The sequence below is a fragment of the Anoplophora glabripennis genome, unplaced genomic scaffold (genome assembly GCF_000390285.2).
Source record: "Anoplophora glabripennis isolate ALB-LARVAE unplaced genomic scaffold, Agla_2.0 scaffold267, whole genome shotgun sequence".
Lineage (NCBI taxonomy): Eukaryota > Metazoa > Arthropoda > Insecta > Coleoptera > Cerambycidae > Anoplophora > Anoplophora glabripennis.
In genome coordinates this window covers 225,537-251,220 of record NW_019416452.1, presented here as the reverse complement: position 1 = coordinate 251,220, position 25,684 = coordinate 225,537, and the positions used below count along the sequence as shown (strand labels likewise).

At 29.8% G+C, this 25,684-nt stretch overlaps 1 protein-coding gene across 1 annotated transcript in view; it reads right to left on the bottom strand.

Moving 5' to 3' along the window:
* LOC108905465 (lutropin-choriogonadotropic hormone receptor-like) overlaps positions 1–25,684 on the bottom strand; it is a 205,151-nt gene that overhangs the window by 11,166 nt on the left and 168,301 nt on the right. The window contains exon 12 of the mRNA XM_023454593.1: positions 6,723–7,008. Coding sequence (XP_023310361.1) covers positions 6,723–7,008 — 286 coding nt within the window. The remainder of the gene's footprint in view (positions 1–6,722; positions 7,009–25,684) is intronic.

Below are 25,684 nucleotides of genomic sequence, written 5' to 3'. Positions count from 1 at the left end.
GGAATCCTTTTTCTTTGCAAATAGTGAAATGTATGTAACTGCATATTTTATCGTGTCTACTAATGTACTGTTGTTCTGCCAGAATTTGACACCCCGCTATTATATGGTCTACTGTTTCCGCCTGTTGTCTACATAATCTACACATATCATCCTGTCTAATCTTTAATATCTGTTTTTCATAATTCCTCGTTCTTAAGGCTTGGTCTTGTGCGGCTGTTATCAGAGCTTCTGTTTCTCCTTTTACATTTCCTCTCGTCAACCAGGCAAACGTTTCTCTCTTATCTACACCTTCTTTAGCAATTCTCTTTAAATACTGTCCATGGAGACTTTTTTGCTCCCAGCTTTGTTTCATGTTTTTTTCTATCAAGTCCTTGATGTTGCAAGCCTCTATTTCTATTTCGTCTGCCGTGTATTTCTTTATTATTTGTTTTGCTTGTTTAATCACTGTCTTCCTAGTTGTGTTCTGGCCTTCATGTCTTAGTATTTGTCTTACAAATCTGTCTTCTTTATTCTTTTTAATGTACTTTGCTAAAGATATTATTGTTCTGTTGTACGTGCTAACTATCTGCTTCATGCCTCTACCTCCATCTCTTCTCGAAACATATATCCGATTAATATCCGCTCTAGGATGTAGGATTCCGTTGATGGTCAATAGTTTACGGGTTTTACGATCCAGTCTGTCTAATTCTTCCATAGTCCAATTTAATATTCCGAAGCTGTATTCAATTACAGGTATGGCTAAGGTATTGATTGCCTGCATTTTATTTTTAGCTGTTAGTTGAGTCTTTAATATCATTCGTGTTCTTCTTAGGTATTCTTTTATAATTCTCTCTTTCATTATAGTATTACAGATCTCAGGGTTTTCTTCAATGCCCAAATACTTATACGTCTCCCCTGGTTCTAGGTTCTTTATGTCTTCTGGAGGGTCTCCTTCTACATTTTCCTTATTTTGAATTTTGCCTTTAACTATATTAGCCCTCGCACATTTGTCCAACCCGAATTCCATATTAATTGCGGAGCTAAATTCTCTAATTGTTTGTAATTGTTGTTCTAACGCCGAGTCAGACTGTGCTATAACTTTTAAGTCATCCATATACAATAGATGAGTGATGCGGTCTTCATTTTTATATAACTGATATCCTGAATTCTTCAATTTATTCAATGTGTTGGATAAGGGGTATAAAGCAATACAAAATAATAAAGGCGATAATGCATCTCCCTGAAATATACCGGATCGTATTTTTATTTTCCTTGTTTGTATTTTACCTGTGCTGGTGTTTAGGTTTATTGTTGTATTCCATTTCTTCATACTCTCTCTACAAAGCCTAATTATGTTCGGGTGTATTTTGTACATATCTAATGTTTTTAAAATCCATTTATGCGGTACGCTGTCATATGCTTTTTTATAATCTATCCAGCATATTGCTAAGTTTTTTTGTTTACACTTAGCATCTGTTAGGATAATCTTACTTAACAATAGTAAATCTTTGCAACCGTAGCTACCTTTATTACACCCCTTTTGTTCTACAGGTATTACCTTTCCTTCTGTCAGGTGTTCATATATTTTACTTGCTAGTATTCCAGTTAATAGTTTATATAATGTGGGAAGGCATGTGATTGGACGATAATTCTTTGGTTGTTTCGTATCACCCTTTTTTGGCAGTAGGTATGTTATGCCTTCAGTCATCCAGTTGGGAATTTCACTCTCTCCTAATAGTATATTATTATTATTATTATTATTATTATTATTATTTACTGTATACCTGATACCATACCCCCTATTTGAATTTTATGTCGAGAGTAAAAGTTCAATGAATATTTTTCTTACTAAAACAATATAAATAATAGAGTAGCATTATTTCCTAAAAAGATTTAAAAAAATAGAATGTGACAGTCCTGAAGTAATTACTTACAGGCAGCTGCAAATTTCAAAATAGTGGTTATTTAACTGGACATCAAAAGTTAAAAACTTCAGAATTATGTATTATGTTTTAGTAATACAGTTGGGGTGCAAAAGATATAGAATTTTTATTTTATCGAATCCCTGGCGCATTCGCCAAAATATCCAATGATCATTTCAATTACGTTAACTACACATTTATTGTTTTTATATTTTTCTGATTGAACGAAAATTAATTTGAAAGAAATTAGTAATAATATTCATCAAAAATATTATTTTTTTATACAGTTTGGTACTAGTTCACAACTTTACTATTTATTGATGACAACTCATGTAACAGGGAACGTGTAATAAATAAGGACATTTATAACATCGTGTCTCAAACCTACATATGTATGTTGATTTGAACTTTGACGATGGTTAAATTTTGATCAAAGAATCACGTGGACAATTTTGTAAGTGGAATACTGTAACACTATGAATAACACATTCAATGATCAATTCTGTTTATAACAATATTGGGCAACACTTTTTCGAAATATATCAATTGAAATACCTATAAGTAAACAGTGTTTCGTTTATTAAAGTGATTAGATTAGAAATGGTTGGTATAAGTACTTAACTTTTTAAATACGTAGATTATAAAATTTATCGGATAATGTAAACGTTTTCCTTTTTCATATTCTATTTTAAATGCAAAAATATCAATTTATTAAAACATCTGCTAGGCTATTTGAAACGGTTACCCACTTATATTATTTTTAGCTCGTCTGCGACAACGTTTCCTCATTTCCATTATATTGTCATTCTTTCTAAACAATAAGAAACGTTAAAGGATAAAAGGATAGTATAATTAAATCAACCGTCTCAAAACCACGATATTGTCCCGCTATTTAGTTTTTAAAAATAATTAAAATTATTTTAATATCTGTAACCGTCATATTTCATCTTGATTAATCTTAGAAGAAAGAAAAATGGTTTCTAGAAGATTAATAAATTAATCTGATTAATATTAATATATTATTCATAAGCTCCGAAACAAGAGAAAATATGGGTGATTTTTCTGATTTAAAAAATATCTTGTATATGTTCCCTCCTTTAAATTTACAGGAAACGTATATTTTTATAAATTTTAATACCTACCGAAAATTAAGCTCATAAAATTTTTTGCAAGTACCTAAGTTACACCCTTGTACTTATAAAATTGCATTAAAATTACATTTCAGTTGTACGCGTTAACTGTAAGTCAGTTTAATACCTTTTGTAGTGATTTATGATGCGCTATATTGCTGCTGCACGAGATGACAACAATTGATTCCTAAGCTTTGTTCTCAAAAACTATGAAAAGAGTTTCAGACTCATTTTCTTTTCCATTTTAATGGCCCAGTTCTTTTATAAACGTCAGTCCGTCATGTTGAGGGTGGGTTGGGTACGTACTCGTTGTTTTTCACAAATGCACAACTTCAAGATGCATTTTCTACCTATTCACTCCAAGTATTGATCATCCTTTAAATCATTTACAGATTTTTAATAATAACCTCGTTGTTTTCTGACTCAATGATTTGGAATTTTGACACATTTATAAGGATACACTACATACTTTTTTAATTAATTAACCTAGGGAAAATGGGGTCACTTTTGCACAGTATATTCTTTTTCTCTCATAACTTGCTTTTCCTAACTAAAAGCTCATTTTCCTCAACATCAAAATAATTTCTCTCATAAATAACTGTGACTTCAGACCATTCATTTTTACTTAATTCTATATATTCTATAAATAACAAGTTATGTAGATAAATTACAAGACTTTCAAGTTCACTTAGTCGTAAACATATTTTTCCCATTTCATTAGGTATTTTTGGAAGTGAATTGTCGGTAGTCAGATTACGGTACTTTCATTATCCATATATCAATTAATCTTAACAATCAAATGTATAGTCCTTCCGAAGTCAGTTGAATATGCAAAAAAAAACGTCTGGTAATAAAATTTAATTAGTTTCATAGGCGTCCGTACAAAAATTTTCTGCTAAAGGTAAAAAATTGTAATAATTTGTTTATAATGTGTAGAAAATGTCTATTATATGTTCATCTGGCCAACAAATATTTTAATTATTTATGTCCTCAAACAATTTTATTATATTGGTGGTAAATTTTGTTTTGTTCCGTTTCAAAAGGTCTCCAAAATGCCATGCTGTGATAATATAAGTAAACAAAATATCCCTCTTATTTCTCCCTTTCACAATTGTAATATGAATGATTGATAGAAGGTGCCTATAATAAATTAAAATTGCCTGATTCACACCAAATTCCGCACTGCAGCACTGCACTGCTAGGCAATTTATGATCGCCTGTTGTGATTATTGCCAGAAGCCCAATACAGTTGTGTTACATTTCGTTTGCCCGCGCTCGCATTCTTCAACTGGTCGTATACATTTCAACAACCTGCACGTTTAGTTCGAACAGACCTATATATGGGTATGGCTAAATAAATATGGGAACAAGTTTTTCAAATATTTCAATGCCGAGTTGCTGCTTAGCGACCGAGTCTGGTACATAGTTTGAAATTATAGGTTCTTCAATTGACTTTGGAAAAACTATACTATCAACAAGATGGAGCACCTACTCGTAATGGAAGACAGATATCTGCGTGGCTCGATTTAGATTTTCCAGAACGTTGGATTGGGAAAAATGGACCTATTATGTAGCCTCCCAGGTTCCCCGACCTCAACTCGCTTGATTTTTTTTACAGGGATCATATGAAGCAACTGGTGTATGCCAAAGCCAGTAACACGAGAACCGCTTTACTTCAAAAATTTAATGCAGCCACCGAGCATATTCAAGCAACCCTTGATTTGCGAAGGGTTTACAATTCCTTGGTCAAACTATGTCGGGCATGCATTGAAGTAAATGGACAGTATTTCGAGAATTTTTATTGAAATAATTGTTTTCTATTTTTATTTTATTTTTTATATTGTCATTTTGCTAACATAATTTCGTTTATGTGACATAATTTTCAATTTTATTTTTAGTTTCCCTATACGTAAACAGATATTAAATAATTCATAGAAAACCTGTTCAGTTTCTTCATATTCATTGAGCCGCAGCTACAAGGGAAACTGTACCTCAACGGTAAACAACTTTGTTTTTTATAATGACTAGATAACAAGAAATAAAATCTTTACATGCAATTTTCTACGAACTAATGCAATCGATACTTTAGACCCAATTTACTCGAAAACGGTTCATTTTTCAGCTATGAAACAAGAGCACATTTTTTGTTCAGAATCGACTGCAGATTTAGGAAAACGTAATCAAATTACATAAAACTAGGATATGTAAAAGTTATGAAGACATAACCTTGAGGACATGTTGGCTTAGGCCGCCCCTGGCGTCAGATCGAAATAAGCACCATGTAGTTTTAATGACCTTAGATATACACTTCACCCAAAAACAACTTAAATCCCCCGGAAAGTTTTTATTATTTTTTTTCTAAACACCCTGTAACTCAGTGAGAGTGCATCGCAGAAAGATATTCTGGTCTAGCTCTTGGTAAAGTTTTGTACATTCACACTGGGACACCCTGTATAGATCAAATGATAATTTAGTCTATACATATACAGGGTGTCCCGAAATTCATGCAACAAAATTTGGTCATAGATTCTTAAGACAAATTTAAAGGACCCGTATTTTTTCTTTTTGCCAACTGGCCCCCTCCTTCGGAGTTACAGCCCCCTGAAATCTGCCCCTAAGAAGTCTTTTTTATATCTCAAAAGCATGATGTACGAGAATCACTAAATTTGGTGCACAGGGGTTTTATAACATGTGAAATCTCACAATGCTACGCTTTTTGGCGAGAAACCCCCTTAAGACACTTTTTCGTGGGGTGAGTTTTTATTAAATTATTAGTTATCTAGAAAGGCATTGAATTTAGAAACTTTTTCGTCTCTTGATATTGTTTCGTAAAATGCAATGTTTTTGAGAAAAATGGTGAATCACGATATGCATTCGATCACATTTTAAAATTTTTCTCGAAAACATTGCGTTTCACGAAAAAAGTATAAAGTGACAAACAGTTTCTAAATTTAATGGCTAGTGGACTGATAATTTTTAAGAAATTTAAATATGCGACCAAATGTTTTTGGCACCAATGAACGTAGCACCATCAGATTCCACGTCATAAAACTCCTATGTACCAAATTTAGTGATTCTCGTACAACAGGGTTCCGAGATATAAAAAAAAGATTATTCTTAGACGCGGACTTCAGGGGGCTGTAACTCCGAACGAGGGAACCACTTGGCAAAAATAAAAAATATGGGTCCCCTAAATTTGTCTTAAGAATCTGTGACCAAACTTTGTTGCATGAATTTCGGGACACCCTGTATTTAGATACGAAAATGGTTTGTTGGATTGTCTTCATATCGAACTTATTTTATTTGGATGATACATCTGTAGGTACTAATTTCATCGTTTTTATATAAGATAAAAGATATGAAGATGATCATGATTGTTTGAGGCATTTTAATTTTAAATACATGGTGATGAGAATTGATTTGACTGTTCTCTAGATAGTAAAAAATACAATCATATTTTATTTGTTTGGACATCTAGACAAAAATGACGATGACGATTCATCGAATGGCTTTCCGTGTGAGATCTTGTTCAGTTTCAATGATTAATCTAGATAAAACGTGACAGTAATGGCGATGAAATAGACTGTCTTGTTTTCTATATATTACAAAGTATATTCACACTTTATCTAGATGATTGATCTATCTATGTACCTGTAAAACAACATAGATAAAATGTAATAGTGCAACTCACCCTCCTGCCAGTCGATGGCCGAATTGAAGTAGGCCCCTATGGAGCAGGCATCCACGACGGCAATCAGCAATAGATGAATGCCGATGCACAAATCGGCGACGGCCAGATTGCACATGAGGAATTTGGACACTGTTAACCGGAAATGTGATGTGGCGATAACGATGACCACAAACAGGTTGCCGATGACGGCCGAGAGGGAGATGAACCAGACGGGAACGCGCAGTGCCCAGTTGCCCATTAGGTCTTCGCAGGGGTTGAAGGCATCAGGAGCGGGGTGACATTTTACCTGAAACACCAAATTTGTCCGATTCTTTTAGTCTGGTTTAGTTCTTGCAGCTGCCGTTTGTCGAGAAATTCAATGAGGCGTAATTAATTTAAATATAGCAACAACGGGAACATTCTAATTATCCAATATTTTGTCATGTGTAATATCATCATTTTACTATTCAAAATAATGTTGATATTTTTTATTGCAAACCTACAGACATAAGACACGCATTTTTTCCGCTTAGTTTTTCTTTATTTTATGTAAATAATTGTAGTTGTTCTTATTTTAAACTATGTTCTTTATGCATGTTTTTTAAGGTTTTTTTAATCTGTATATTTTTCTTTTATGTATTTGTAACCTATAATATTGTATTTTCTGTTCTGTAATTGGATTTCTCTCTGGACAGTGTAGTAAATAAATAAATAAATAAATAAATAAATAAATAAATAAATAAATAAATAAATAAATAAATAAATAAATAAATAAATAAATAAATAAATAAATAAATAAATAAATAAATAAATAAATAAATAAATAAATAAATAAATAAATAAATAAATAAATAAATAAATAAATAAATAAATAAATAAATAAATAAATAAATAAATAAATAAATAAATAAATAAATAAATAAATAAATAAATAAATAAATAAATAAATAAATAAATAAATAAATAAATAAATAAATAAATAAATAAATAAATAAATAAATAAATAAATAAATAAATAAATAAATAAATAAATAAATAAATAAATAAATAAATAAATAAATAAATAAATAAATAAATAAATAAATAAATAAATAAATAAATAAATAAATAAATAAATAAATAAATAAATAAATAAATAAATAAATAAATAAATAAATAAATAAATAAATAAATAAATAAATAAATAAATAAATAAATAAATAAATAAATAAATAAATAAATAAATAAATAAATAAATAAATAAATAAATAAATAAATAAATAAATAAATAAATAAATAAATAAATAAATAAATAAATAAATAAATAAATAAATAAATAAATAAATAAATAAATAAATAAATAAATAAATAAATAAATAAATAAATAAATAAATAAATAAATAAATAAATAAATAAATAAATAAATAAATAAATAAATAAATAAATAAATAAATAAATAAATAAATAAATAAATAAATAAATAAATAAATAAATAAATAAATAAATAAATAAATAAATAAATAAATAAATAAATAAATAAATAAATAAATAAATAAATAAATAAATAAATAAATAAATAAATAAATAAATAAATAAATAAATAAATAAATAAATAAATAAATAAATAAATAAATAAATAAATAAATAAATAAATAAATAAATAAATAAATAAATAAATAAATAAATAAATAAATAAATAAATAAATAAATAAATAAATAAATAAATAAATAAATAAATAAATAAATAAATAAATAAATAAATAAATAAATAAATAAATAAATAAATAAATAAATAAATAAATAAATAAATAAATAAATAAATAAATAAATAAATAAATAAATAAATAAATAAATAAATAAATAAATAAATAAATAAATAAATAAATAAATAAATAAATAAATAAATAAATAAATAAATAAATAAATAAATAAATAAATAAATAAATAAATAAATAAATAAATAAATAAATAAATAAATAAATAAATAAATAAATAAATAAATAAATAAATAAATAAATAAATAAATAAATAAATAAATAAATAAATAAATAAATAAATAAATAAATAAATAAATAAATAAATAAATAAATAAATAAATAAATAAATAAATAAATAAATAAATAAATAAATAAATAAATAAATAAATAAATAAATAAATAAATAAATAAATAAATAAATAAATAAATAAATAAATAAATAAATAAATAAATAAATAAATAAATAAATAAATAAATAAATAAATAAATAAATAAATAAATAAATAAATAAATAAATAAATAAATAAATAAATAAATAAATAAATAAATAAATAAATAAATAAATAAATAAATAAATAAATAAATAAATAAATAAATAAATAAATAAATAAATAAATAAATAAATAAATAAATAAATAAATAAATAAATAAATAAATAAATAAATAAATAAATAAATAAATAAATAAATAAATAAATAAATAAATAAATAAATAAATAAATAAATAAATAAATAAATAAATAAATAAATAAATAAATAAATAAATAAATAAATAAATAAATAAATAAATAAATAAATAAATAAATAAATAAATAAATAAATAAATAAATAAATAAATAAATAAATAAATAAATAAATAAATAAATAAATAAATAAATAAATAAATAAATAAATAAATAAATAAATAAATAAATAAATAAATAAATAAATAAATAAATAAATAAATAAATAAATAAATAAATAAATAAATAAATAAATAAATAAATAAATAAATAAATAAATAAATAAATAAATAAATAAATAAATAAATAAATAAATAAATAAATAAATAAATAAATAAATAAATAAATAAATAAATAAATAAATAAATAAATAAATAAATAAATAAATAAATAAATAAATAAATAAATAAATAAATAAATAAATAAATAAATAAATAAATAAATAAATAAATAAATAAATAAATAAATAAATAAATAAATAAATAAATAAATAAATAAATAAATAAATAAATAAATAAATAAATAAATAAATAAATAAATAGATAGATAGATAGATAGATAGATAGATAAATAAGTAAATAAATAAATAAATAAATAAATAAATAAATAAACACAAATCAATTAAGTAGATCCACAGTCAATATACTGTCGTAGAGGATCAGCTGATGATAGAGACACGTTTTTGTCTCAAAAACGTCTACCAAACAGAGGAATATTTGTTAAATTGTTCTAACGTGTTCTCAACGCTAGCAGGTTTCGATAAATATTAAAGAACGATGTGTAGCTGAGCAACTAAGTGTGTCACTGGACGGTACACACAACCCTATGGAGGCAGTTACTGTATTCATATCACTTTCAGAGGGTTCAAGTATTTGTCCCCTAATATTTTTCAGTGTAGGCGGATTGTAAAATTAAATCAACAACGAGGCGTATTTTAATAGAAATAGTATTGTGAATTTTCGCATATATTTGGGTAGAAAAAATAATCGTACAGCAGACATTTTTTCTGCATCGGTTTTTGATTGATGTTAATGGACTATTGTACTTGTTAGTGACATTAATAATAATCCATCTGTGTTATCACGAAAACTTACAGGCGACGTTTATTGTAACTTTTGGTTGAGGAAATAGCTTTAATGAACTCGCCAGTTCGTTCAGTATTTAAATAATACCTCAAATCTGACTGACTGGATAGGAAGAAATGGGTCTCGCACCTAGCCAAACAGATTTTGGCTAACTCCTGTAGTTTATGCCATGGAAGTTGAAGAAAGATGATTTTTAGCAGTGGATTAAATGCAACATAATAAATAATTGTAAAGGTATTTTCTAGGGAGTTCGCCGCGAAAACCAGGAATGTAAGTGCCGAAAACAATTTTATATACCGGAAGAGGCATTTATCTTGAGACATAATAACATCTCGGTTGGACTCGATTATTTCGAGAATAGTTTTAGACAAAAATTGCAGGGCACCGAGGGGGCAATTGAAAGGTCCATATTGCGACTTCCGGTTTAGACCGTAAGTGGTGTTTTTAGACCGGACGTTGATTTTTTTTAATGGAAATGCAGATTCTTTGTGGACACTGCAATTTTCTGTGCAGATATTCAGGAGTACTACTGACCAATATGTTGGGAGTAAGGCTTAATAGATGCAATCTCCGAGTGTTTACAAGGTTAAGATAACCGTTATTTCGAATTAAGTCGCTCACATCTCGTTCAAATTTTGTAACATCGTACGCAAACCTAAAGCAACTGTTCTGAATTCTCTGTAAACGTATTATATCAGTACTTAGTAGGGCTGGTCCATAAACGCAATCGCAATATGACAATTTTGAAAAATTAAGAGAAACGCATATGTTAATTTTTAACTTCGAGCTCATTATACTCCTATGAGGATAAAGTTGCTTTAACGTATTATAAGATGAGCGACAAAGAGTATTTACATGTTTAGTGAATCAAACGAGAGCCCCAGATTTTTACAACTATCAGCAACGTCTAACACAGTGTTACAAAATTTAACAATGATCTGAGATTTTACACTGCATCTTTTCTTTTTGGGACTAAATACTAAGACCTTGGACGAATTTGGATTCAATTGTAACCTGTGAGCGGCTGAGATACTAATAATGTTAAATTGTTATTGATGACATTATTTGAAGAGTTTGCATCTCCTACAGGAAAACTGTAATAAACTTGTGAATCATCTGCGTAATGATAGCTCTGCACGTGTTTAAATATTTATAAAGGTCGACATAAGGAAAACAGCAGAGGCCTCAATAAGGACCCCTGTGATCTCCCGGTCAGATAGCTACGAATGTAGGAGGAAGCGGTGATGTCAAAGCCAAAGTAAGTGAGTTTATCGCATAAAATATTGTGGTCCAAGATATCAAACTCCTTGCTGATGTAATCTAAAAGAATGAGACATATAACTAGATCTTTGTCTGTAACTTTAAGGATTTCGTCAGTAAAATGTACCAAGACAGTAATTGTACTGTGCAACGGCCTAAAGCCAGACTGAAAAGGGGGAATTATATTATTATCATCAAGAGCAAATGGTGATATCTGTGATTTGAATGCTAATTCAATCAATTTGGAAATAGTAGGCAAAATGCTTATCGGTCTAAAATGCCCCAGTTCAGATGGATTAGGTAATAAGTAATAATTAGATAAAATCGCCGTAAAAACAGAAAAAACAAGAATCTTGTGACAATAGAGTACTTTGTTGGGATCACTTTTTTGAAAAAATGTTTCATACAAAAGTTGTAGGGTGAAAAGGGGGCTATCTTGACATGACCTTGAGCTTGACTTCAAGGTCGTTTTAAGATCAAATTCAAAATTCTAAATGGAAACCTTTGTTTTGATCTCGCAAAATACAAAAGCGGGAAATTTTACAATAAAATATGAACTTACTTCAAGAACAAGATCAGATACCAAGATCATTTTAAGGTCGAAAAACTGCATAATTATTAACTACTTTTAGCACTACCCAGAAATAACGACGTGGACGTAGGAGTTTTTTTTATTCACTTTGGGGTGCTTGTTTTCGGTGAATTGAAGAGTTTCTTCAGATTTCTGAAGATTTTTATGATTTGCTGAAGACTGAAGTGTATATTTGATCTTCAAACGATCGTGAAGTCAAGGTCGAGATAATTTTAAAGGTCAAGTCAAGATAGCCACCTCCCCTTTTCACCCTTGAATTCTTTGAAACATTTAAAAAAGTGATCCCAACAAGGTACTCCGTTGCTTCAAGATTCTTGTTTTATTTTTATTTTTTAAGAACAAAAGTATTTTCATTTTGTTTTTCAATCGGATTTCGTGGTAAAAAAAAATGGGCGTTCCATTTAAAAAAAGTCAAATTTCGATCTAATTACACCACTTCCGGTCTAAATCGGGAGTCGTAATATGGACCTTTCAATGGCCCCCTCGATGCCCTACAATTTTTGACTGAAATTTTTTTCGAAATAATCGAGTCCAACCGAGCTTTTATTTTGTCTCAAGATAAATGCCTCACCCGGTATATGCTATAAGAACTTGTATTTTTTATGTTTAATTTTTGTGAATTAGTCCATATAATTGTTTGGCGACGTACTCAAATTTGTGAGGTTACAGTTACAAATGATATACGTCGTACTGATTTGTAGTGCCAGGACATGCGCATATTGTAATTCAGCGTGGTCGAGCTCTGTTTTAATTTAAATGATAATTAAAAAATAGTTTTGTTTAGAATCTTCCTCGTATAATATAGGGTGGCTAATCCTGTTATATAGAGATTGTATCGGTTTGTTAACAGATAGCTATTTAAGAGGCAATTAGTGTCGTCAATAGAATTATTTACCTAAGTTGCAAAAAACGGTTTTTTAGAATAACTAAAAAAATATAGCTCAGATCGAAAAATTTGAGACGAGAAAGTTGTAGGTTTTAAAAGATCTATTGACTGATTTTTTGTAAGTATCGATTGCTTTGTTAGTTTTCGAGTTATATTGAAAAAACCGGTAAAAATCTTTTTTCTCTTCTTCTATAACTCGTTTACATTTACGTTCCCATATTTGCTATTTACTGCAAGTTAGTCCGCGACAAGCCAAAAAAGTACATTTTTTTGGATATATCGATTCTTCGAAAAAAGGCGCTCTCGAAAATTGGCTAGATCTTCTCAGCGTATGGCCCTATAGTAACGATTTTCGTTTTATTTTCTTGGTAGAGTTGTATTACTACGATATTAAAAAAATTAGACGATTTAATTAATTTTAAGAATAAAAAATGCACCTTTTTAAAAGCTACAACTTTCTCCTTTAAAATTTTTCGATCGGAGCTATAGTTTTTTAGTTATTTAAGAAAAAGCGTTTTTTGCAAATTCGTGAATTTTTTTTGGCCATGTTCGCCGTTTTAGATCGAGTTTAAAAAAAATAAACTCAATTTAAAATTTAATTTCCTATGCGGTCATATTTTTTTTCCAAGTAATAATTCCTGCTAATTTAACATTAAGCCGTCACAGAATGCTTGGACTAGTTACATAGTAACGAGCACTATAACCATTTTGTTTAATATATGGATGAAAATAATGAATTACTCCTTGAAATTGTAGTGTGTATCCACCGAATTCTCTCGTGGAAATTGTGCTGTTATCAAGTTCTATACCTACTAGTTTCTATTTTAATAACTAGAGTTATGTTAGCTTATTTTATAATAAAAATAAATATTATATCAAATTACATAGACAGGTTGCTAGGATGGGAAATATAATTATTTCATACACAGGGTGTTAGTAAATACGTGCGACAAATTTCAGGGGTTGATTCTACATGAGAAAATAATGGCAGTTTGCTTATAAACGTATGTCCGCAAATGATTCGTTTTCCGAGATACGGGGTGTCAAAGTTTTTCTTAAATTGCTCTGAAACCGGTCGAGATGTGCAAATGAAATTTGGTGGGTTTTAAGAGGTAGTTATTGCGCATTTTTTGACACGCAATTAAGAATTTTATGTTCATCATTGGCGCGCGTACGGGTAATAATCTCAATTTTTTTAAAGAAAAAAATGGTACGCCACTGAGATATTACAAATTAAAAATCATTTTTGAATTCCTCGTTCAATTTGTGACAAAAAATCTCTCTTGCCTTTTCTTCGTATGGGGCGCCGTTTTGATGCAAAAAAATAAAACATCTTAACGCGTATTTTTTATTTCTTTAATACATTACCTAGTAGGCTACTGTCAACATTTGTCTGTTAAATACGAATATTTTTAAGAAATGTCAAATTAGCGTTTCGTCATTATTAATTTATTAAGCTTTTAGTTTGCTATAACATTAGTGTTAATAAGTAATTAATTTTTCTTTTATCGAAAAGAATGGAAAATTTTACAAATGCGGAATTGTCAGACATGCATTTTGTCTATGGTCGAAGTAATGGAAATGGTCGGCAAGCTCGACGATTGTATGCTGAGTTGTATCCAGGACGTAGGGTACCTCATCACACAATATTTGCTCGTCTTCATCAACGTTTGCGCGAAAATGGTTCATTTAAGAAACAAACGGTTGACTGTGGGCGCCCTCGAGAAGTACGAACTGTGCAACTAGAAGAAGCAGTTCTCGAGTTAATTGCGGAGTCACCTGAAACAAGTACTCGAAAAATTGCCAACATATTGAATGTAAGCAACTTCACTGTATTTAAAATTCTTAAAGAACAGCAATTGTATCCGTTTCATATTGAACGTGTGCAAGCTCTACTACCTAGAGACTTTTTTCCGCGCCTATTTTTTTGCCAATGGATTAATCATCAAATCGCTCAAATTCCTAATTTTTTAAATGCCGTTTTGTTTACTGACGAGGCTACTTTTGGACGACAGTGTATACGAAATTTCCATAACAATCACTTATGGGCTGAGGAAAACTCCCATGGAATCTTTGAAGCTCATTTTCAGTTTTCAGTTTTCCGTAAATGTATGGCTTGGGGCAATTGATGATCATTTAATCGGTCCATATTTCCTCCCACAACGACTAACAGGCGAATCTTATCTTAATTTCCTACAGGAAGACCTGTTCTTCTTGAAGAAATTCCTCTACAGCTGAGACAACACCTATGGTACATGCATGATGGTGCACCAGCCTATTTTAGCATTAATGTACGTAATCACTTAGACACAGTATATCCAAATCGTTGGATAGGTAGGGGAGGGGGAGGTACGGAACAATGGCCTGCTCGATCGCCGGATTTAAATCCTCTTGATTTTTGCATTTGGGGTTTTCTTAAGTCATTAGTTTATTCCACTCCCGTTGAAAATGTTGATGACCTGAGGAATCGAATTATAGTCGGCTGTGAGACAATAAGAAATATACCAGGAATATTTGCGCGAATACGACAATCAATGAGGCGAAGAGTTGAATCTTGTGTCACGTCTGAGGGAGGTCATTTTGAACATTTGTTGTAGCTTTGCGCCTTTTCAAAATTTTATTAGTGTTATTTTCTGTTATTGTTCTGGTTTAATGTTATTGTATTAGATAGTTCTTGATAATGTATTAAAGAAATAAAAAATACGCGTTAAGATGTTTTATTTTTTTGCATCAAAACGGCGCCCCATACGAAGAAAAGGCAAGAGAGATTTTTTGTAACAAATTTTTAATTTGTAATATCTCAGTGGCATACCATTTTTTTCTTTTAAAAAATTGAGATTATTATCCAAACGCGCGCCAATGATGAACATAAAATTCTTAATTGCGTGTCAAAAAATACGAATAACTACCTCTTAAAACCCATCAAATTTCATTTGCACATCTCGACCGGTTTCAGAGCAATAAATTAAATCGTCAGTTTTTAAGAAAAACTTTGACACCCCGTATCTCGGAAAACGAATCATTTGCGGACATACGTTTATAAGCAAACTACCATTATTTTCTCATGTAGAATCACCCCCTGAAATTTGTCGCATTTTTTTACTAACACCCTGTATAATGCACATTTTTGGGAAACAGATTTGTCTTTATACAGCTATATAAATTAATATGTATAATCTAGAATAATCCCCACGGAGGTAAAGTATTGAAAAATACGATTCATTACAACTCAACGAGTCCTTTGATTGTGTGGAACGGGGTGATGAGATCTCATTTCGTTAAACATCCCATAATCAAACTTGTATCGTTAATATCTATTAGCGAATGTATTTATCAACACCTAAAACTTTGAACTGGAATATTTACTATTTATAATTACCTAATACTAATACCGTCAACGGGAAAGGTATTACCAAAGTCGTAATTATTTTGTTTCCCTCATTATTTAGCCTTCTGCTCATATGAAATTAGTAATAGCAAATTTTAATTAATTACAAAGTAAGCCTTCTAATTAGAGAAAAATAAATAATGATTCGTTCGTTACAGAGAAGCTTTGATTTTAACATTACTCTAAATTAATTAAAATCTTTGATGTGTAATTTTCTAACTTGGTGCTCGAGAAATATATTCAAGTTTAGAACTGACAAAACCCTTGAGATTACTAACTCGCCCTTTATATTCACTAACAATAATTTAGAGTCTAATAGTGTTAGTAGTATACCAAATTGGATACCATCGTACAGGAAATAAAGTTAGATTGCCTTTTAATAGATCTTATTATAGCTAAATAGAATAAATATTTGATTATAAACTCTGTCTTTTACAGAGTACAGTTAAAATGCTTGGCCACACCTTAATGGTGGATTTTATATCACATGAATAAAAATAGTTCCAATAAACATGTCTCGGGAGTTAATGAAAAAGTGAGGTTTATTTAGAATTGTAAAAAATATTTAAGGAAATCGTATAAATATTATTTTATTCACCTATAAATCCGAATTAAAATGAAATATTGGCCGCGAAAATTACGTCAATTCTCCAAACTATGCCCCTATACGTAAAAAAAAACTGTGACGTTTTGTGGACATTCAGACTAAGGCTGCATGTCACTTTTAAATGAGACCATTTCAAGCAGGTGAACCTGAAATGCATATGCAGGGTGTTTCAGAAAACATGGGCCAACGCTCGAGGGCAGATTCCTAAAACAAAAACAAGATTATTTTTTCATATCAACATGGGTCCGATTTCGCTTCGTTCCTTAGTTACAGGGTGTCAAAGTTTTAAAATAAAATATGTTTTTTCCAAAAATCTAGATTTTCACTTGAGGGAATTAAATAAAATTTAGACAACTAACTATTTACAACCGAATACACATTCCTAGGTATTATTATGTTGAACATGGGTTACAGGACCGGAGTTACTTGCAAGCCTTAGATTTAATCAAAGAAAAAATTGGTTCTCCGTTAAGATGTCTAATTTATAGGTAAGTACATGGGTTAAATTCTAAATTTTGATAAAAAATTGACTCTTACTATTTTTTCGTTTTCCCTCGAGTTTTTGGTATTTTAAATGTAGTATTAAAACAAACAATTATTTATTTCTTTAGAATTAATTATGAATTGTAAACGTACCTACAATAAACAACTCAACTCGATAACAGTTTACAAGAAATGTTGAAAGTGTCTACCTTCAGCTTGAATACAACCCCGAATTCGCTTTTTTGTTGGTCTTTCTAACTCGTCGAAATATCCCTATGTCTCGGCGGATTAACGCGAATGCGTCTGATAACGCTGCCAAAGATCTTCCCTTGAAGTAACAGGAGTTTTATAAACAAGCTCTTTTACATGTCCCTAGAGGTAGAAATCTATGGGTGTTTTTCTTTGATTAAATCCAATGACTTGCCTAAGTCCGGTCCTGTAACTCATGCTCAACATAATAATACCTAGGAATGTGTATTCGGTTGTAAATAGTTAGTTATCCAAATTTCATTAAATTCCAAGTGGAAATCTAGATTTTTGGAAAAAAACACATTAAAAACTTTGACACCCTGTAACTAAGGAACAACGCGAAATCTGATCCATGTTGATATGAAATCTTGTTTTTAGCTTAGGAATCTGCTCCCGAGCGTTGGCCTATGTTTTCTGAAACACCCTGTAAATATTTTAAAGAGGTACAGATTAATACGTCATTAATAGTTTTATTTACGAAAAAATTTGGAATAAGAAAGGCAAGTTTCAAATAAATATATCAATTTATTTTTATTTTATGGAAAACTTGTTGAGAACCGCTGACCTTACTCTGGCATTTACGAGTAGCATAAATCAAACAAGCAGTGTTGCCGATGTTACACGGATCTTTTAAACTGTATTTTTTAAATATGAAAAGCATAAGATAAGTTAAATCGTGAGCGATATAGATAAAACATTTTGCAGCCATTTTTAAATCAGCTGCAACATGACGAATTGCACAATGGTTACTTTCAACAAGATGAAGCTACAGCACACACAGCTAACAACACTGGAGTTGCCAAGATAATTTTACGATAGCAATTATTATTTTTAATTTTCTTATAGATAACATGTTTTTTTTTATGTTAAAATTTAAGAAATTTTAAAACGATTTTTTATTCGCATTTCTAAATGAGGAAGGTAAAGTAAATTAATTTAAAAATTATTGCTTTTACTTTGAAGTTCGCATAAAAAAAGATACTTAAATAATTGTTAAAAATCATTTCTTATAATAGTTTTGAGGTTAATAATATCTAAATCATTTTTATGTATTTCATTCCTTTAACAAATTAATAAACCCCTCAAATTAATTATTGGTAACATTCTGCTTTTTGTGTTGTATTTTTGTTGTATGCGACTCTATTGACACTGCACTTAACCCGCCACTGAACGAAGTAAACCACTGTTACCGTTGCCAACTACGAAGAGGATTCTGGATCTCTCTGTATAATCGGTATTATCGGTATTACATTTGCGTGCTATTAATCAGTAGATACTAATATTCATAAATGAGTAAAGTTTTCAAAATGTTCAGTAGCTTAACTTCGCGGCTTTAATCATTACCGTTGTGATGTAGAAATATAAGCAGTATAACACAACATTTTAGGGAAAATTACAGGACATAAGTTTTATTTGTTTCTGAAGTTTGTTAGTTCAGTTTTGTTATACTTGCCTTGTATGTGTACAGGATTCACTATATTTTGACTCCCCCATTAACTTTTTTGTTTTTAGAGTTATAAAAAATGTGAACTACAAAAGTTGCACGATTTTTTATGAAGTTTTCGAAAATGATAGTAGAAAAACAAATGAAGTCCAAACAAAATGACCGCGGATGTTAACTTTGTTAATTTAAATGGAATACCCTGTATATTTTACATATGGATAGAACGTTCCCTGTCGAACATAGTCATATTGGGTTTGTTGGGTACATCTCTAACAATAACCGAGATACTATTGAAAAAAAGAAGGATTTCTGTTAAGAAAGTAAGACATCTTGTAATTGTTTAGAGCTCCTCCAGGCATTTCTGCCTTTTTTCCAATTACGTAGGGATTTACAGATTGAGTTGTAATATATTTTGACATATGAGACATTGATACGGTCCAAAATGCGTATAGGATTTTAACTAAATCTCAGTAATTACGCCTAATTACTCATGGGCAATATTATATGGTAGGTCATGACAGTAACAGGTCATGACGACATTGTTATTGATTGACAGCTTGTATTATTATTTGATTAAAATGGGTTACACAGTAGTAGAAAATTGAAATATTATTAGGACTTAAAATAGAGTATGGAGAAGAACTTGCTCTATTTTAATTCCTATGATATTTCAATTTTCTACTTCTGTGTAACCCATTTTAATTAAATAATAATACAAACTGTCAAACAATAACAAATTGTCATGACATTACCTGTCACTGTCACGGCCCACCATATGACATTGTCCAAGAGTACTTACGCCTCTTACGGTATAATTAGTGAGATTTAGCTAAAATTATACGCATTTTGGACCATATCAATGACCCAAACGTCAAAATACATTACAACTAAATCGGTAAATTCTTACGTAATTGGGAAAAAGGCAGAAATGCCTGAAACAGGTCTAACAATTACAAAATGTCTTATTTTCTTGATAAAAAAGCCTTTTCGTTTTTCAACTGTATCTTGCTTATTGTTAGAGATGGACCCAACAAACCCGATTTGACATGCTCGACAGGGAACGTTCTATCCAAATATGTAAAAATATACAGGGCGTTCCATTTAAATTAACAAAGTTAACATTCGCTGCCATTTTGTTTGGACTTCATTTGTTTTTCTACTATCATTTTCGAAAACTTCATAAAAAATCGTGTAACTTTTGTATTTCACATTTCTATAATTCTAAAAACAAAAAAGTTAATGGGGGGGTCAAAATATAGTGAATCACCCTGTACCGTCTGTTATATTTGCAGTGTTAGCACTATTAAATGAACTAAATGAAAAGAAAAGAAAATATCAACCGTTCCTTTAAAAATTTGATCTTTTCCGGAAGGACTTCCAGTAATGGTCTGCTGACCGACCGAGTGATTTACAACACTCGTTCTTTATTAAGGTACATTTGTTTCCAAGGAGTGTTCTGTTACTTGTCGTCTGCTGCGGTAGGAAATTCGATAATTGATTCGAACGATTTAGGTTCGTTTAATAAATGAATCTCAATTTGGAAACTTCCATCCCTGGGGGCAGTTAGTGGTGCAGGAAATGAACTACAGTAGTGGCGTATGATGCATTTGCTATTTCACTCTATTTTATTTGCGCACGACTCGTGCAAGTCGTAACTTGGCAGATTAATGTGGTAGTGGTATTAGACAACGCGCAATAGAAATGAACGACGAAGCTGTTAAACATTTCAGAGTAAGCATAGCTACGTTGCAACTCATTATAATTTCAGAAAGCAGTGCTAGAATTAATTTATATACTATTTTCTTGTAATAAATAATAATTTAAAGTTTTAGATGCGAAGTGGGTTAGAGTAAGATTTTAATATCAAAATAACTTTTCTGTAATTCTGTAATTCAGGATGTAACTTTAAATGGAGGTTAATTTTCTATTTCTCGAGGTAGTGCTACGTGTTCACGTATTTTACTATTTTAATTTTTTTTTTGAAATCAATCAGTAAACAGTCGAATTATAATTTCTTTTTAAACTGCATTTAAACTTTTGTCTACTTCGCTGCACCTACACCTGTATCAACGTCATTATCAGTATTGCCAGTTGTTCTTACCTTTTAAAACTAATTGTATGAAACTAATGGAGAGTGAAATTGCAATGGAAAATAATTTTGTAAAAACTGAGTGACTTTACCACGTTATTTTAAAGTCACCATATTCTTGATGTCGGTGTGAACAAACCGTCGTACATTTAAAAAATGTGTAGTGTTTTTAAAAAATTAATATTATTTGGATGATATCTAATTTTGCTGTCTAGATAAAATTAAATAAAAACACTTACTAATTTGATACATTTGAAATGTTTTCTAAAATCATTTCAAGTTTTTAATAAAAAATATTTGTTACCTACCATTTTTTTTAAAGGACTGTCTTTAGTTTGTGAGTCTCCGTATCATTGACCTCTACTATACTATGGTCAGTTTACGTCTTCCAACGCAGTAAACAACTACAGATAGCCTTTTTTCTTATTCAACCGAATCATTAGCCGAATCGGTGCTTGATATCTTAAATAACATATGAAATACCAACAAAATTAAATCGAATTATAAGCGTGAATTGAAAACTAATATATGATGTGAAGCATGGTTTTGTATAAGGCATTGGCGGTGAATCCGTTTTGACCAATAACTTCGCAAGTGCTTAATCATTGCTATACTCGACGGCCAAAATTATAGATAGTGATTCATCGCTAGCTCATGGACTAGTAAGGGGGATGAAGCGTGCCGGGAACGAAAATCCATTGGCGTGTCTGCGTAAAAGGCAACAAGATATAGAAAGTATTGAAAAAACATAATAAAACATAACATCTAATATTTTTTACGGTTTGCTATAACCGGCACTGTGATCAATTTTAATTATTACAGCATTTTAAAATGTCCCAGTTGTGTTTTTTAATTTATAAATTTATTATAGCCATGGAATTAGACCCCTCGTCTACGCTTATTCTATGACGTTTCTCAGGTTGGGCAAATCAAGTCCGTTTACACCCACTAAAAAAGCATTTCCCTATTCCCTACAAAGTGCAAAAGACAGAGATAAAATATACAGGGTGTTTTCACTTTAAATTTGGAAAATGCAGGAATGTATTCCCTATCCAAAATTAAGTGTAGTTTGCTCTATAAATTTTTTTTATGAAAGCCTTTGTTTTGGAGATACAGGGCGTTGAAGTTAAAAAAAAATAAACACTTTTTGACATATCTCGGCTATCCACGAGTAGATTTGATTCAAACTTGGTACACATTTTGCGTATTGGGGGTTCTGATAATTAACAGAATATTAGTCCTATCGGATTAGCCAGTGGCGTGCAAAGGTAGGGATGCGTGGCACCTTTTTCAAAAAAAAGTACGCCATTGAGTTTTTCGAAGAATGTAAAGTAAATTTAAATATTACCATACAAAAGTACTCTAAAAGGTCTCTTGGTATTTTTCGATAATACGCAGCGTTCATGAGATTCTTGGACTATTAAGAATTCAGTGCATAAAAAAAATTTCGACATTTAGTTTTTCGAAGAATGTAAACTAAATTTAAATACTACCATACAAAAGCAATCTAAAAGGTCTCTTGGTATTTTTCGATAATACGCAGCGTTCATGAGATTCTTGGACTATCAAGATTCCAATGCATGATAACATGGCACGGTAGTGCTGAATGAGAAAAAGAGATATTTTTCTTTGAATTCAAATGCTGCATTAAAATTTATAGCAACTTTTTTGTTTCGCAGCAAGTCAAGAACCTGTAAATATTTTCATTACTTTCCTCTACTCAATGTCGTTATTATTTTTTTTTCATGCATTGAAATCTTAATAGTCCGAGAGTCTCATGAACGCTGCGTATTATCGAAAAATACCAAGAGGCCTTTTAGATTGCTTTTGCATGGTAGAATTTAAATTTACTTTACATTCTTCGAAAAACTCAATGGCGTACTTTTTTTAAAAAAAAAGGGGCCACGCATCCCCCTTTGCACGCCACTGGCTAATGGGATAAGACAAATATTCTGCCAATTATGAGAACCCCCAATACGCATAATGTGCACCAAGTTTCAATCAAATCTACACATGGATAGCCGAGATATGTCAAAAAGTATTTATTTTTTTTAACTTCAACGCCCTGTATCTCCAAAACAAAGGCTTTCATAAAAAAAATTTATAGAGCAAACTACACTTAATTTTTGATAGGAAATATATTACTGCGTTTTCCAAATTTAAAGTGAAAACACCCTGTAGATCGACGTTCAGTTTAACTCAGTCTATACACGATTATATATTCTACCGATGTGCATGGCGAGCGGCACAAAGATAAATAATATTGAATCGTATAGAAATCATTTTATATTTTATACGCATTATGGTAATAGTGTTTTTATATTATGTATTAGTCACTCTTTATAATTTCGGCCGCCGAGTATAGTTGACTTTACATCTGATATGACATGACAACAGAGTGGTAGATGATCAAAAAACAAATAACCAAAGTTAGTTAATTTGACGAAACGAGAATGGCCAAATACGTCACCACTTCATTTTATTACATTTCTTTTAGGTTCCAGTTTATTGATCTACGAGAAGATCTTCGTAATACGGAATTCGTGACATGTTGGGTGAGGTAAGTATTAGCTTTTACTAGAATCGAGTAGTGATACATACTTAATAAATAATACCAATACACGAAGTCACAATGATGTGGAACCTGAACATTCCTTGCTTTATTCTTGCATTTTTTGACATTTACGCAAAATCTTGACATCAAACGTGAATTTGAAAGTTTTCTTACAAAATGTACTTTTCTATTCCAAAGTAAGTAATCTACAAAAATAGTAAACTATACCACTGTCGCTCATCTCCCACTACTCGACTGCGTACGCGAGCTCGAACGTTTTTGAACATGTTTGGAGGAATTTTTCACCTATTTCGCATCATTTTATCGGAAAATTAGAATATATTTTTGTTGTTTTATACTTCCACTTTTAGTCTAAGATCCCGACCTAGATCGACCTTCACCCATCGAATTTTCTAATGAAATTTAAATTTTGATAATATAATGTATTTGTTGTAAATTTCATATTATTCAGCGTTACGCGCTGGTTCAGTATAAGAAAAAGAGATGTAAATGAACTGTATGAAAAAATAAGAATCGCATTGAATCGGCACTTACCAATTCAATGCAAGTTTTCTTTGATGATTTCCGAGTTTTTCACAGGCTCTGGGTGTTTATGCGGTTTTAGTGAAAATTTTTATTTGCGAGCGCTCTTTTGCACTTACTATACGTATCTTCGCTTTTCTGCCACTTGTCGTTTTTTTTCTTCCTCTGGCCGCTCGCGCACGCGGAATCGTGCCGATTCAAGACATGTGGTATTTTTATGAATAAAATTTAAATTTACGAAGTAAAAGAAACAATTAAAAATTAAATTTATAAACATATTAATAAACAAAACTTGATTTGGTCGACATCCAATTTCCCTACACAGCTATTTTTATTAAAAAAATTAAGTTCAATTCAATTCTAAATACAATTCAATTCAAATCAATTCAATTAAAAATTCAGTTCAAAACTCAATTCAATTCAAAATTAAAGTTCAATTCAAAGTTACCTGTTTATACCTGTCTATACATATACCTGGTTTTATGCAAGGAACAAAAATGTCGACTAAACTTTGGCATATTTTATACATATTTTACTTTCGATCCAAAAACACAATAACTACATTCATGAAAAAAAATAACAACTTTTTTTTATTACAAATAGCTGTGCAGGGAAATTAGATGACGACCCAATTAAGTTTTGTTTATTAATACATTATATTATCAAAATTCAAATTTAATTAGAAAACTCAATGGGTGAAGGTCGATCTAAGTCGGGAGCTTGTACTATTTCAAAATCCGGCTGAAAAATTAAAATTGGACTACCTCCAACGCATCCAGAAACTTTGCAAAATAGTGCACCAAAAAATTTAAATTACAATTGTGCCAAAAGTAATGGTCCGATAGCGCCTGCTTAGTGTACACTTAAAACATATAATTCACTATCTTTGCACACAGGGTCAGCTTTACAACTTAAAAATTGGCAGAGTAATAAATTTAAAAAAAAAAACACTATAAATTTTTAAAAACTGCGTTTTTTTTTCATAAAAATGTTTAGAAAAAATTAATTAATGGTAAAATAGAACAGGAAACATAATCATATATCTACAGGGTGGTCCGAATTTTATGCAGGAAACTTCGAGGGTAGATAGATCTCTTTAAAATAGTATGTGTTTGCCTTATAAACATAGGTCTGGAACGGCCTCGTTTTAGAGATACAGGGTGTTGAGGTTTTTAAAAAAAATTGATTTTTTGTTTATATCGCACACTACCTCACAGGTGGTGTAGAAAGGAGTGTAAATAATTTTGTTGATGTGCTTACAAATTGCACTTACTTTTAAACATAAACAAATATTCTTGTAATATTATCGTTAGAAGTGTCTGCCACAAGGGGATTGTATTGGTATG